The sequence below is a fragment of the Eptesicus fuscus genome, chromosome 11 (genome assembly GCF_027574615.1).
Source record: "Eptesicus fuscus isolate TK198812 chromosome 11, DD_ASM_mEF_20220401, whole genome shotgun sequence".
Classification (NCBI taxonomy): Eukaryota; Metazoa; Chordata; class Mammalia; order Chiroptera; family Vespertilionidae; genus Eptesicus; species Eptesicus fuscus.
The window spans coordinates 76,672,760-76,687,825 of record NC_072483.1 but is presented as its reverse complement, the minus strand read 5'-3'; the positions used below and the strand labels follow the sequence as shown (position 1 = coordinate 76,687,825).

At 36.3% G+C, this 15,066-nt stretch overlaps 1 protein-coding gene across 1 annotated transcript in view; it reads right to left on the bottom strand.

The window, feature by feature from the left end:
• IKZF2 (IKAROS family zinc finger 2) overlaps positions 1–15,066 on the bottom strand; it is a 137,502-nt gene that overhangs the window by 24,666 nt on the left and 97,770 nt on the right. The window contains exon 5 of the mRNA XM_028151084.2: positions 11,839–12,006. Coding sequence (XP_028006885.1) covers positions 11,839–12,006 — 168 coding nt within the window. The remainder of the gene's footprint in view (positions 1–11,838; positions 12,007–15,066) is intronic.

Genomic DNA, 15,066 nt, shown 5'->3' with positions numbered 1-15,066 from the left:
TCTCTCATCGATGTTTCTAACTCTCTATCCCTCTCTCTTCCTCTCTGTAAAAAATCAATAAAATATATTACAAAAAAAAAAAAAAGTGCTCTAATGGGTACAAATCCCATGTTTTACCTGTTGACCTGACTGACAGTGGCTCTTCCCTCCTGATCACTGTCCAATGGCAGGGCCTTAAGTGTAAGCTTTAAGAGTCAGGAATGAAGCCGAAACCAGTTTGGCTCAGTGGATAGAGCGTCGGCCTGCGGACTCAAGGGTCCCAGGTTCGATTCCGGTCAAGGGCATGTATTTTGGTTGCGGATGTTTCTCTCTCATTGATGTTTCTAACTCTCTATCCCTCTCTCTTCCTCTCTGTAAAAACTCAATAAAATATTAAAAAAAAAAGAGTCAGGAATGAAGATACTAATTTCATCTCCTCTCTTCGGTATTTATTGCAAAGCATATAGAGAAGGCACCATGGGCATCTATTGAGACTCAAAGGGGGAAATCAGCATAGCACAGTTATGTAAATCATGTGTGCAACTGACACAGATTGTGTAATTATCAGTGTAATCCAGGAAGCAAAGGAGGGGGTAGAGGGTGAAGCAAGTTCACACTTGGGAGATCATCCAGAAAGTGGGCCACGTGCCAGGTCTACAATCAGGTGAGAACAGTTCCTTCCCCTGGGAAGCCTACACTTAATGCACCATCGCTATCATGAATGAGTTGCACTAGATTCAACTTCTGAACCTGCATCATATAATCCAGTATGTCTATCAATATATACTGGCCCATGAATTAGTTATTTTTTAAGTGGATCTCTTTGGCAAATCTGGTAGAAAAGTCAAGGTGATCCGGTTTTAAAATACTATCAATATGAATATAACTGATGATAATCTTTTGGCCAAATACCTAATTTTCAGACATTGTTTTTGCTCCCCACCCATTTCACAAAATAACCAGTACTGTTAGTGTCTAGAACCTGTAGTAATTTCATGTTATACAAATAATTTTGTGTAATATAAACTAAAGGTACTTTTCTTATGTACTTTTTTTTTCAGGCCATCTCCTTAACAACATAAAGTGAAGTAATAGTGAAGTGAACCTTGAAGGACTGGGGGGAAAATCTATGAGAAAGATGAAAGAGTAGAAGGCAAAAGTAGAGAAAAGAAGGAAGATAATTTAAATAAAACCAGATGGAAAGAGGGGGTGTTAGGAAAGAAGAGTGAGTGATTACAAATGCTCCATGCACTTTAGAACACCTTTTAGTTTAATGGAATTCCTGATCAGCATCAGTCAGCAACTTCAGGAAGCAATGTAGCTGTGGTAGTGAATCCTTTAGTAAGAAGCCACAGTATATTTGAGGGTACTTCATTCTCATGAGGAATTAACAGACTTGCCCATACGAGACTTAGAACTAGAACATGTGACATTAAATCGCTTCTTTAACAATGCAGTCAAAGGTTTGTCCTACCTCAATCCAGGTTAGATGCTACTTTTAACTTTATTTTTAAGAAATTTGAATATGAGGAGAAAGCTATCTCTTCTTACTGGCTTCCTTAAGAGCATGTAGTTTATACTTTTAAAATGCCTGTTGGTTCGTTTAACATTCTACTAAAGGTGAACATCCACATATATTCAAGAGGAGGTGAGTCATAATATTTTATTTTATGGTTAAGGGCATAACTGAACAAGGCAACTAGAGTTTAAAATAAAATGGAAACTTCTAAGTGAGTTTGCAGCAGTGCACTATTTAACTGACACATTTTTAAAAGAATCAATATTAGCAAGAAATATAAGCAATCAATATTTCTGAGCTCTTTTTTATGGATAAAATAAAGTCCTTGGAATTATAGGGTCTTGAAAAATAAAAAGACAGTCCTTATAAAAAGAACTAAAAATGTACAACGAGGAGAGAGTTGTTGTTTTAACAGATGGACATTTACGTGGTACATCTGGTCCAGTCCCTTTTTATAGGACAAAATAGCTTTAAACCAACAATTAGACATAAAGAACAAACTTCTTAAGCTGAAAACTATCAAAACACTGAACAGGTTATAAAGCAGTATTGTAAAATTCAACATTCCTGAGGTGTTTGAAAATAAACTAGATAATTATTCAGAAATGTAGACTTAGTGACCCTAAGTCAAGAAAGTTCCTCAAAGAGCTATTACTCCAGAGTTTTCTGATACATACAGTCCTGCACAGCATTATGTTTCAGTCAATGATGGACCACATGTATGATGTAAGATTATAATGGAGTTGAAAAACTCCAATCACCTAGGGATGTCGTAGCCACTGTAATTTTGCAGTGCAGTGCATTCCTCACAGGTTTGATGTGGTGTAAATGAGCCTGTGCTGCCAGTGGTATAAAAGGATGCACATGAAGTTACAGAGGTAGGCTATACCTTCTAGGTTTGTGGAAGTGCACTCTGTGATGTTTGCACAACTCAATGGCCTAACAACACATTTCTCAGGATGCATCTCTTGTTGTTAAGTGGCACAAGACTGTATAAGATAAACAATTTTTACAAAGTATTTACTTTTAAGTGACATAACCAAATGAAAAATTACATCATGTACCGGTTTCATGGAAAGCAAAGGTTTTACTTTGAATTTTATAGAAAATCTTATTAAAAACACGAAGTAATTCTTATTTTCTTAAAATGAGATGAACAAAAAAGATATATATGAAAAAAAATTCCTGAACTGATCTGCTTATGCAAGGATATTTTATTTATATACTAGAGACCCGGTGCATGGAACTTGTGCACTCGAGGGGGTCTCTCAGCCCGGCCTGTACCCTCTGGCAGTCCAGGAGCCCTCGGGAGGTGTCCAACTGATGGCTCTGCACTCGCCAGCCGCGAGCCCAGCTCAGGATTTCTGTCTGAGAAGCGCTCCCCCTGTGGGACTGTACTGACCACCAGGGGGCAACTCCTGATTTGATCGTCTGCCCCCTGGTGGTCAGTGTGCATCATACGGACTGGTTGTTCCGCCATTCGGTTGATTTGCATATTAGCCTTTTATTAAATAGGATCTTGGTACAATATATTAGTGTTAAAACAAACAAGCATCTTAAAAATATGCAAGTGTTAAGGAATATTTGTTTTTTGTTGAATATGAGACAATGAACAAATTTCTTTGAAGCAAACATTAGGACTTTTCATTTTTAAATGTTTCTAAAAGATTTCATTTTTATGCAATACATACTTTTTTATAATAATCTGAATCCAGTACAACCCAATGATAACAAATGAGTTTTAGATATGACATAACAACATTTGAGACTGTGTGAGAAACATACTTACTGTTTCTTTTTATAATGTATACAAAGGAATTTATAACTCATGTATATCATGTATGTTTCCATATGTTAAAAATACATACTCGTCTATGTTGTTTTAACTATTTAATTTAGGCACAGCATTAGTGTATGTGAGAAAAGCCTGAAATGCTAATTAGGAAGAAATATTCAATTCTAGTTCCTCCTAGATTTAAAAGATAAGGAGTATGTTAATATTACTTTGATTAATAGGAGTCCAGGGCTGCATGGAAAAACCATGTCCCCAGTGCATTACGTATAATGAAGACAAAAGGAATACCATATCATATGAAGCAAACTAATCAAACTTATAGGAATGAAAAAAAACTATAATCACTTGTTAAACTAAAAATCCAAGAGACAAAACTTATTGAAAATCATTTTTAGCAGACACACTATGCTAGGTTACAAATTTATATAAAGCAAATTAGATGATTTGTGTTGTAAATCTTAAGATTAAGGAATAGAGAGCTTAAAATAGATACTAATACCTTTTACTTTCTCACAGCCTTATATAATGTACAAAGTTGGGGAATGTTTATAAAAGTGTAGTTTATTTTCTCACCAGACTAAAATTCTCCAGCAGATATACTATTGATGATACATTTCAATTCTTTATTTCTCTTGCCTTTCCCTCTCCTCCCACTCCCTCTTAAAATGTCATTTAAATTTCACATGTAAGAAGATATTTTTCCCTCTTTCTCAGCCATTCATTTTGTTTTGAGTGTGGCAAAGGGGCAAAGTAGAAAGAGGGTTGCGATTTCTAGATATGTTTAAATTTAGCCAACACAATTTCAATAAAATAAAGGAATTCTAATAAAATGCTAAGCATCAAGACAAATAAATAACTCTAAATAATCCATAATAAATGAAAACACTTTAAAAATCAAATACTGATGATCACCGTACAAATAAAACCTAGATTGTATCATTTTACATTTTTTATTTCCTGAATGGAAAATAGTACAGGATTAAGATACAGCAGTGCCATAACCAAAGCCAGAAAGGTTACGATATCTTCCGTCATCATAGTAAAGAAATGGGGAATGAAATATAGGAATTGTTGACAGGAATTATCTGCTACTGAAAAAACATCTGGTATTGGTTTGATATATTTCCAGAAATAATAAAATTATACTCTTAAAAAAATATTGCTAGAAAACAAACTTGTCCATGGCAAATACTGGTAAATACTATCAAAGATTTTTTTTTTTTCTCTTTAAAGGCCTCTGCTGCTTTATTTGTAAAACTGGGCATCCTTTCAAAATTTAAAAATGTTATCAATGAAAATCTAAAACATGAAAACAAATAAGTAATCAGGACTTGTACACTTAAACCCATTATCTATGAGAGGAGGAAAATTCAACACTGTTTCATACTTCTGCTGGTTTTCAGCAAGATAAAGGGAGCTTTAAACATTTATTAAAAGGGACTATATTTTGAGTGAACAAACTATGTCTGGAACCACAAGTGGAAAATCAGAAACTCTCTGTATCAAGGATCTCTCTTAGATTTAGGTTAGCAGATAGTAGCAGAGAAATCATATTGGCCCTGGGAAGATCATCTGAAAACATCGACTTATTCCGTGTAAAGCAAATTTATTTTAAAAGTTAAACTACAGCAAATAAAAAAGTGGGGCATGGGGACTACTCGCTTTAAGGTTTGCTCACAGAGACTGATCAGCAAAGTCATGGGGGAAAAGATAACACGTTGTATTTAGCTTCATATAATATTAGTAGCACAGGGAGATTGAAGATTAAATTGAGTGATTTCTCAAAGTCACAGAGCTCATTTGCAGCGAGCCCATTCTACAACCTAGAAGTCAACATCTTGACTTCCAGATAGTATTCTTTTTTCTTTATCATTTGAATTGATTCAATCGAGTTAAGAGTTTTAGAGAATAAACATGAGCTGTTATTTATCCTATAGCATAAAGTTCAGAGTTTGGAGTGTGAATCCAGGCTCTGCCTGCATGACCTGTGAAACAGGAGTAGTGATAGCGAGAATCTCTCTTGACGGATGTCTCTCCATGCCCTTTGAGAAGCACACAGATGGGGGGCCTGAGACACTGACTTCCGAACACTCAGAGGCACCTCTCTGGTGTGCCCACATATATACTTCTGGCAGTTGAACTGGATATTAAGGGTTGGTTATGATTCTATCCACACCTATTCATAACAGCTGAATCTGTTATTATAATTATGTTAATTATTAAAATATCCATATTCTGATAAAATAAGTATAAAAAGAAAGTTCTTTATATAAAAACTAATTTTATCACTTTAGAAAAATTCAATAAAGGTGAGTTGATAAAAACAAATACTAAAGACTTGGAGGTGGGCAAAGATAATAAAAAAATTATACAGTATATCATATACTAGTATTTTTTCTAAGTCTTTTTCATTGTTAAACTGAGAAGTATAAAATCTTACAGAAACTTAAGTGCCCACCAACTCTGAGCTCATTGATACCAACCTACCAGATGGAAAGTTTTCAAATCTAAAATACAGGTTACATAGAACACAGTAGCTAAATAAAACAAAACAATGAACCAGCGAACAGTCATTGCCCATAGTGAGGGGGGTGGAGCAAAATACCTTCTACTACTAATAATATTCACAAAAAGTTAAAATCATTACATTACACTTAGTACCCTATACTAGCTATTTTAAGCCCTAGTTCTTAAAGGTTAGTCAATCTGTGGCATATTCTCTGTTTTGCCTCCATAGCCATTTTCACTCTCCTTTGCTCTACTCTGCTCCTACAGAAAGCTAATTTCTATTGGATCCTTCAATGGGATCCTTTGTCCTCTGGCTTTTGTTTAGGGTCAGTTAATGTGAGGCACCAGCAAGAGTTAATGTGGAAAGAGTGAGGTCAAGGTGTTTACTCCTCAGTCACAGGTTAACAGATGTGCACTCCCCTACTGAAGGTCAGTGTTCACAACGTGTCCTACCTCGCTTCATTCCAGTGACCTCTCTATTCCCTTGCCTCTTCAGACGTGGGGCTGCTATTTACTTCTTGCTATTGCTAGCCTCTGAGAGCGTCAACCATCCCTTGTTGGTTTCCTTTATGCCTAACCAATTCTCTTGTAAAAATTAGTCCTTTCAAGGATGTCTCCAGATTTTTTCCCATTTGAGTGTCTCCCTGCTTTGCTGTCAGAACCCTGATTGATAGCTTTAGGGAGCAGGAGTGGCCCAAGGCCAAAGTCCATCAAAATGACATTGTGCCAGTGGGTTGTTCATGTTTGAAGAGAACACCATGGTCTCCTTACCAGGGAAATAATAGAACCCTAGTAAGTCTAGGCATGTGTTGGCAGCATGATTACTCAGATTACCACTGGTGGTGGCATGGAATGCAGTGCAGAGGCGAGGCAAGGCATTAGGTGCTGTGGCCTTCATTTTCTGAAGTGTGAAGACTATAGTGTGGCATAACTACGATGACCCTAAGAAAAATATAGAGGAGAAAGAACAAAACGAAGGCCTTGACTGCTCAAATCAGACCAGAGGTAAAATATCAGAAAGTTTCTCAGTCAGCTCTAAGATAGTTCCTATTTACTTAAGCCTCAGGGCAAATAAAGCTGCAGATAAACTCCAGAATCTGATTTGAAAGCTTATGGAATTGCCATGCTAAATAAAATGGATAGAACCAATACCACTGGTCTTGGTAATGGGGTACTGATGAGGAAAGGGTGGAATAGGGGATGGTACTATCTGATCAAATGCTGAGGGACTTACTCCTATTACCTCTCATTGACCCCAGGCTCACAACAAGTTAGATCCTAACATAGCCCAAAACCAAGGCCGGATCCATAAGGTGATGGCCTATACACTGAAGATTTAGGAAACTTTGCTGATTTGTATCAGCAGCAGTCTAGCTAGCATGTAAGGGAATGTAATGGATTGATTCTAAGGGTTTTATACCAAGAAGGTGAACTAAGATGCTAGATCAGGCCAAACTGATCAATAGATGAGCATTCATCTGGGATTTGGGATTTAGCATATTGCCTTGAGCAGGTGGGAGTGACTAATTAATTGATCCTTGATTCAATGATGGCTTACCTAGGAAAAAGTTGAAATGCCAAAATTTTCCTGGCAGAGCCAAGTGGAAGAAGTCCAAAAGCTCAAGTCAGTAAGAATATTGAAAAGGATCTATTATGAATCATCCTGTTCAGCCTGTCCTTTACCATAGCCTTGGAGGGGCATGTGGGACACTCCCTTCACCAAGTAATTACCTGGGTGAGCAGAGAACCTGCGTGTGTGAAAAGCTGGATGGTAACTGTCTTCTCTGGCTGGAGAGAACAGCAATAGATGTACAAATAGGTCTGGGCACCCTGATTTAAATGTACAGGGGTGGGCAAATGTAGGTTTACAGTTGTTCAGATGGAAAGAGACACCCAGATTCTGATTATTACCACAGCTTTATTAACTGTTTCCCATACTCACAACTGTAAACCGACTTTTGCCAACCCCTGTATTTTATTTAAGCAGAACTCTTTCAGCATGTGGCACCAGCATATTGAGGTGTTTAAGGGCCATGTGTGGCTAGTGGCTACCACACCGGAGAGCATAGCCCCGAGAACTACCACATCTCCCAAGATACTAGCAGTCACTGAAACTGAAAGACTGGGGAGGCGGTCCCTACCACATCCCCCTGGAAGCTGTGTTTTTAGGCTAATGTGAGACCTAGATGGTTCTGTGGGTGAATGCAGACTTAATCACCTCATGAATGTCAATGGCAAGTGCATTTCTAGGTGCATTATCTTCACTGGATCACATTAAAATAGCTCCTGACACCAGGTATGAAGGTATGAACCATTTTTTTAAAAAATAATTCCTTATCAACAAAGATAATCAGAAGCAGTTTGCCTTCACATTGCAGGAACAGCATACTTTCACTATCTTACCTGAAGGTTAGGTCAACTCTCCTCTCTTTGTCATAATATAGTCCAAAGAAATCTTGTCCATCTTGACATCCCACAGAACATCAAGCTGGAACATTACATTCGTGGTATTATACTGATTGGACTTGATGAGCAGGAAGTAGTAAATACCTAAGATACCTGAATAAGATATATGCTAGAGGGTAGGAGATAATCTCTATGAAAAGTTCAGAGACTTGTAGCCTTGGAGAAATGGTACGGGCCCAGTGGTCTGGACGTGTTGAGATTGATCCTCTATAGCAAATGACAAATTGCTGCATCTTGCATGTGTCATCATGAAGAAGGCACAAACACGGTGCTCTCTTGGATTTTGGAAAAGTAAATTCCACATTGGATACGCTGCTCTGAGGCATGTACCAGGAATTCACGGGGCTGTAGGTGTTGAAAGAGGAACTGGGGCAGGAAAAGGATCTGCAGCATACCTCTGCTGTGACGAAAGCTGCCCTATACCTTTGGCTCCAAGCTCCAGCAATGCAATGATTTTTTTGGAAATGGCTGTGGCTTTAAAACATCTCTGTCCTTAGAAGTATAAGAGTACAGATCTTTTTTTTTTTTTTTTTTAAGTAAAGACATGCAATCTTGTACCAATAACTATTCTCATTTTAAGAACTCCTCCTATCTTAGTACTGGACTCTGTTTAAGACTGAGAGTACTGGGCCACCAGACTCTAAATGACTATGTGGCCCAAACTACACAAAATGAACTAGGTATTAGCTGACTCAATAATAACATTGAATCAGCGGTACATAAGAGCATTTCATTGTTAAAGGAAAATGGGACCATGCAGGTTTGGGAAGCCAGGTGTATTTCATGAGCAATAGCTCAAGTGTCCCTGATACCTGCTACTACTGCTTCACAATCTCTCCTCAAGCCACATGTATGACTTCATGGGGTGTCTTTAGTGCCAAGTAAAAATGGAGGGTGACACTGTGAATTCAGTTCATGAATGGATTGCATGGTATTTGGTATGAGTTGTGACCACTGTGTTACAGGCCCACTAAGGGGGCTAGCCCTGAAATACCATAGTAACAGGATATTCCCCTCGCAGAATTTCAGACTGTGCACTTTGCATGGAAGGAGATACATTTGAGGTAATGATACATGGTACAGTCACGGACTTGGAAGAACAAGACTGGAAAACTGGTGATAGAAGGTCTGGCGGAGAGTTGGGTGAATAAACCTCTCAGAATTGGTACCAAGTGTGATGACATGTCCTATGTGCATTCTCTCTAGAAGGTATCCACTGTGGAGACGGCTCTTAGTAATCTGGACAAGAGTATCTGATGGGTGACCCAAACCAATCAGACAATCTATTTTGTGAATACTGGTCAGATTCTTTACCTAGCTACTCTTGTGCCTGTACAAAGTGGCAGGACCACCAGTTGTGAACTTCTAGAAATAAGGTTTGGGTCCCCCATCAGATAATGAAACCTGTCCAGCCCAGGTGCTACAAAGAGGGTGAGGGGAAGATAGAATTGGTACTGGAAGAACACTATGATGAGCAACTTGAGCTTTCTGACCATTCAGGAGCTTGGACTTTAGCAGTCTTGCTTCCTGTTTCATCTATTATGAAAAGCATTAGTGAAGACTAATATTTTAGAGTCCAATTGGAAGGTGACTGAATTGATAATACCCCTTGATGATGCAGTAACATCACTCCAGTAAACTCTCTTTTATTCGCCAGTTTGAGTATGATATATATATATATATATATATATATATATATATATATATATATATATATATAATATGCAAAAATCATGCCTTGATATAGCAACACCAACATGATTGTAGTTAGTGAAACCACAGTTTTGGTTTCTTTGGAACCTCAAAGTAGCAATATATTTATTTGTAAATATACAGTTTCACAGAAACAGCTTCAATTTATACACACAAACTTGGCAATTACACAGAACCATGTACATAATGTTAAGGGTCTGGCCTGGCCAAAGCTAATGAGTGGCCTAATTCTGGAGTGACATCTTTCCCTCCCCTCACTTTATCACCCACCAACCAGGTGCATCAGATGGACCAAGCCTAATTTGCATAAAGAAGCTAAGTGCAGATGCCCAGCTCAGTCTAACACAAAAACCAAGATGTCTTGACTTGTGAGACACCACCTACAGGGATAGAGCTGTTAAGAGAACAAACATGAAATCAAGGAAACAGGAATTGAGATGAATATCGAATGTCTTCCAGAGGTGTCCCCAGGCATCAAACCTTCTGAGAATATAGCACATGCCAGGTAAAGAAAATGTGTACACTAAACCACAGTATTAAAAGCAACACAATATTTATAAAGAATAAAACAGGTGTTTAAAATTATTTTTGCTTCAATTTCATGCAATAGATATGTGCACAAAAAGCTATGTCTTATATAACCCTTGGTCAACTTAACCACACTTTAATAAGCCAGAATACATGGCTAGCTTAAGAACATAACTCATGTCTTAAAAATATTTCCATAAAGAATACTTTATAATAAAAACACCACTTTAAGATCTAGTTTTCATAGCATGATTTCAAAATAAAATATTAAGTGTCATAGTTGGAAATAAGTGAATTACTTTGAGTCAGGAGGAAACGAAAATATATAAAGTATGTTGTTTTAACGTTTGCATTAATTTAATTTTTCTATAACTGCCCCAACTTTCAGTTAATATCTCAAGTAGTTTTGAGATATTTCAGACTCATGTTAAAAAACTAGGTAAAGCCTGAAGACTTAACAGGAAAAAATGTAAAGAAAGATAATACAAACATTACCTCACAATCCATAGCACTCTCTAATACAATTTGTCAAAGTAGATGAAAACATCACTTCCATCTTATCTTTATATTAAAATTAAACTTTAATATGTCACTAGGAATAGAAGGAGCATCTAAAACTAACTTAAGAGAATACTAATTTTCACCTTTAACTTCTTGGTTATGGCAATTCATGCTAAAAGTCAAATGAGACTCATTCAGATTTCTAAGCATTCCTTTTCTTTCCAGTACTACATTCTAGCATTTTAAAAAAAAATCAAACTTCTTCAAGATTTTTAATGATGATTTATGAAGTAGAGAAAAGTTCCAGAGAGCATCTAATGACTATAGTTTGAGAGATAAATAGGAGCTAAAAGGAAATAAAATATACTCTAATAGCCAATTTTCTAATGAGCATAGTTTCAAGTTTAAAAATAGCAATATTTGACTTCCCACTGAGGCCCCAGCCTGGGTGTTGTAATCAGTCAAAAAAAAAAAATCGCTTTCATCTCTTTTATGATAACATCAGCATGTAACTATAATATTTCACATTATCCTGGATTAACCATAATTATTATGTTAATAATTAAAAAAATTAAAAAATCATAGAAAACTTATGTAACAGCTGTTTTCTTACTCTGGCGATTTAAAATAAGAGACTTCAGTTAACAGTGCTCCTTTCAGCCCAGTCTATAAGAAGGGCAAGATTTATCAGTTATTCAATGCACACTAATAAAAATACTGTCTAGGTCGTTCCTCGCGATGGGCCAAAGCTATCAGTTCCTCTGTGTTGTTTATGGCTCTCTCCGGCAGTCTGTTTTAGCTCTCTTCTCAAAGAGCTGCTGACACTTACCAGAGTGGGTCCTGAGGTGTCCTGTGAGGGCGTCCCTTCTTCTACACGCATAGCTACAGAAGGGACATTTGAACGGCTTCTCTCCCGAGTGTAGCTTTATGTGTCTCAGAAGATTGCCCTTCTGAGTAAACGATGCTCCACACTGGTTACAGTGGAAGGGCCGCTCACCTGCGGGAAGGAACGGAGAAGAGAAAGGTCAGGCAGGTTATGTGCAAGTGACCAACTCGCCATCTACTGTTAGCTAGAGCCAGTCCTCATTGCAGAGACTCCTCACCTCGCTTCTAAGCCCTCTAAACTCTTACCTCCCTAAAGTCTCAAACTTTAGGTCAAGTGTCCCCCTTCATATAACCTTTACAGGATTTCTGTCATGGACTCAAAAGAATAGCAGTCACGGGACTGACAACTGGTTGAACAACGAGGTGTCATCACTTTATTGCTGTTACTGGTCGTTTTACATATAATATTTCAGTCCTCATAATGACATAATCAGGCATTTTAAATTTACAAAAGAAACTGAAGTGCAAGTATCAAAGTATCGGATGAGAGTCACAGAGCTAATAAGTACTCCAGCTGAAAACCGAATCTCGGTCAGTGTGACTATATCTTGCTCTCTTCACTGTACCATGATTTCTTTAAAAATCACATCAATTTTGTGTTGAAAGCCGTCTTTAGTCTAACTCTCTCATTTAGCTGATAATTTCCTTAACAGGGGACAAGAGAGTTGCAGTGAATGAACCAGGTTACGAAGCTCATTACCACAAAATCTCCAAATATAGCTCAGGTCTCTCAATTCTCCTACTCACTAATAGTAAAAGCTTTGGCAAAACTTCCTTACATAATGAGAGCAAGTCCAAGAAAATTATTCATTCAGACATTTCTTATTTATTCTCTTTTTATTATGAAAATCATTTGTTTGATAGGAGTCTTTTATTCTATTTCTGATATTGCTATAAGACCTTTGAAGCCATAATTATCAGTTCAGTCTGTTGCCATCAACTGTCATCAATGTCATCAAACATAAAGACATATAGTTGATGAAGTAAAATGGACAAGTGGAGCAAACTAATATCATTAATGAAATCATGAAGAAAATATTATTTTAATACTATTATTTTAAGCTTGTCTATTTTCTAGAGATATATATGAAACATATACATTAATACATAAAAGTATAAATATATCACATTAAAGCTCAAAGTTTAGAATAAAATTAAAAAAAAAAACACAATTCCCTTTTGGATAAACTGGGCCATTTCTGTGCTTGAAGTTAGATAATGATTACAATTTTAATAGTTTAAAAATTTTTTGAACTGAATCATCATGTTTCATAACTTTAACTGAAACAGTCATAATAATAGTGAATAATAAAACCTCGATATTTGGGGGTACCTTTAATATAATCCAAACAGTCATTCTTTTAATTTAAATCATCTAGAAAGCATAAAAAAATAAACTCGCCCTTTCTAGCAGCTGCCACTGAACATTAGATCATAATGATATAAATGCTAAAGAAACTGAGAAATAGATAGATCAAGTGTATCTTGAATTCTATAGTACTTGCTCATTTTGAAATTTAATAAAATTCATACCAAAAATGTGTAATCTGTGGCTGTGTATAGCAAGGGTTAAGGTTTTTTCTTAAGAATTCTGGAGATCTTATGAGCTGTTTACAAAATGTCCAAACTGATGTATTAGGTTGAAGTTGCCTTATATTTAATTTTAGTTATCTTTTTTTATTCTTTGATAAAACTAACAAATTAAATCAACACTAAATACAGTTTAAAAGAGAAATACTTGACTTAAAACCTCTCATATGCAGTCTTACAAAATAGTCAACAATTTAAATCTAATTTGCTAATATTTATTTTACACACACATGCACACACTTGCACACAAATATAAACTTAACTTGATTCTTTGACTTTTTTTTTTCAATGGAATGGCATTCTACAACTTTTTAAAATCAGGGTTTTCTATTACCCACTCCTACCATAGAAATCATAATAAAAAGGAAGAAGGAGGCACTTTCTTTATGAAATTAACTTTTCAGACAGTAGGAAAACAGGAAATTATTTTAAATCATAATTTTTTACTCCAAATATTTCATTTTTACACTTGATATCTGTCTATGTAGAATTTCCCAAGCAAGTAACAAATCAGTATGCAATAACTTTAAAATGAATTAAATTAGGGTGGTGAACAAAAACATCAGAAATCATGTTTGCCTTTGGAAAACACTCCACTAGCATGTTAATTAAATTTTTCTTGAAGCCTCCCACAATTGAAGTATTTTAAAATCCTGATTTTAGAGAACTAAATTTATCATTTAATATCATGCTTATCTAAAAAAAAATAAAAATAATACGGTAACTCTTTTCAAAACAATTTTTAAATTCATCTAATTGAGCCCATGGGTCTTATAGCAGGGTTATTTAGTTTTTTTTTTTTTTTTTAAGATTTTAAAATTTATTTTTAGAGTGAGAGGAAGGGAGAGGGAGGGAGAGAGAGAAATACTGATATGAGAGCAACACATCCATGGGCTGCCTCCTGCACAACCCCTACCAGAGATCCAGTCTGCAACCCAGGCATGTACCCTGAGTGGGAATTGAACCAGAAACTTTTCGGTTCACGGGACAATGCCCAGCCAACTGAGCCACGCCAGTCTTAAAAAAGTAGGAGAAACAAAAAAGCGACCTAGGCATATTGGGAAATATTGCCATATTGCCGAGTGTGTAAGTCTTAGTGTGGAGGCATTTGCTATGCTCCCATAGCCATGAGAAGTAAAGAAAGATGCGTCATGAAAGTGAGCAGTCATGCTTCCATTTGGGATAAGAGGGAAGAGGCAATGTCAATAATGCACACTGATTTCAATCACATGAACCTTTGAAGAACACAGATCTGTTTTACATGAATTACCTTGATTTTCTTTTGAATTATCAGATACTAATCATCCTGCATGTGGGTATAAAAGTCTGGATGAACAACTCTGGATCCATTCTGGGTCCATTCTCATTATGTTTTGTTTTTGTTTTTAATCTACTAATCTATTCAAGGACCATATTTAGTTATTCACTGGATAAAGTTATCTATTATTCTTATGGAATAAATAGATTATATTTCAATATTTTATGTACTTTCATAAATATAATTCTAGTTCTCTGTTTAAATATTCAATTAAACTGCAAGTGTACATGCATCAATTTGCTTTGGTGCATCAAAGACAGAGGG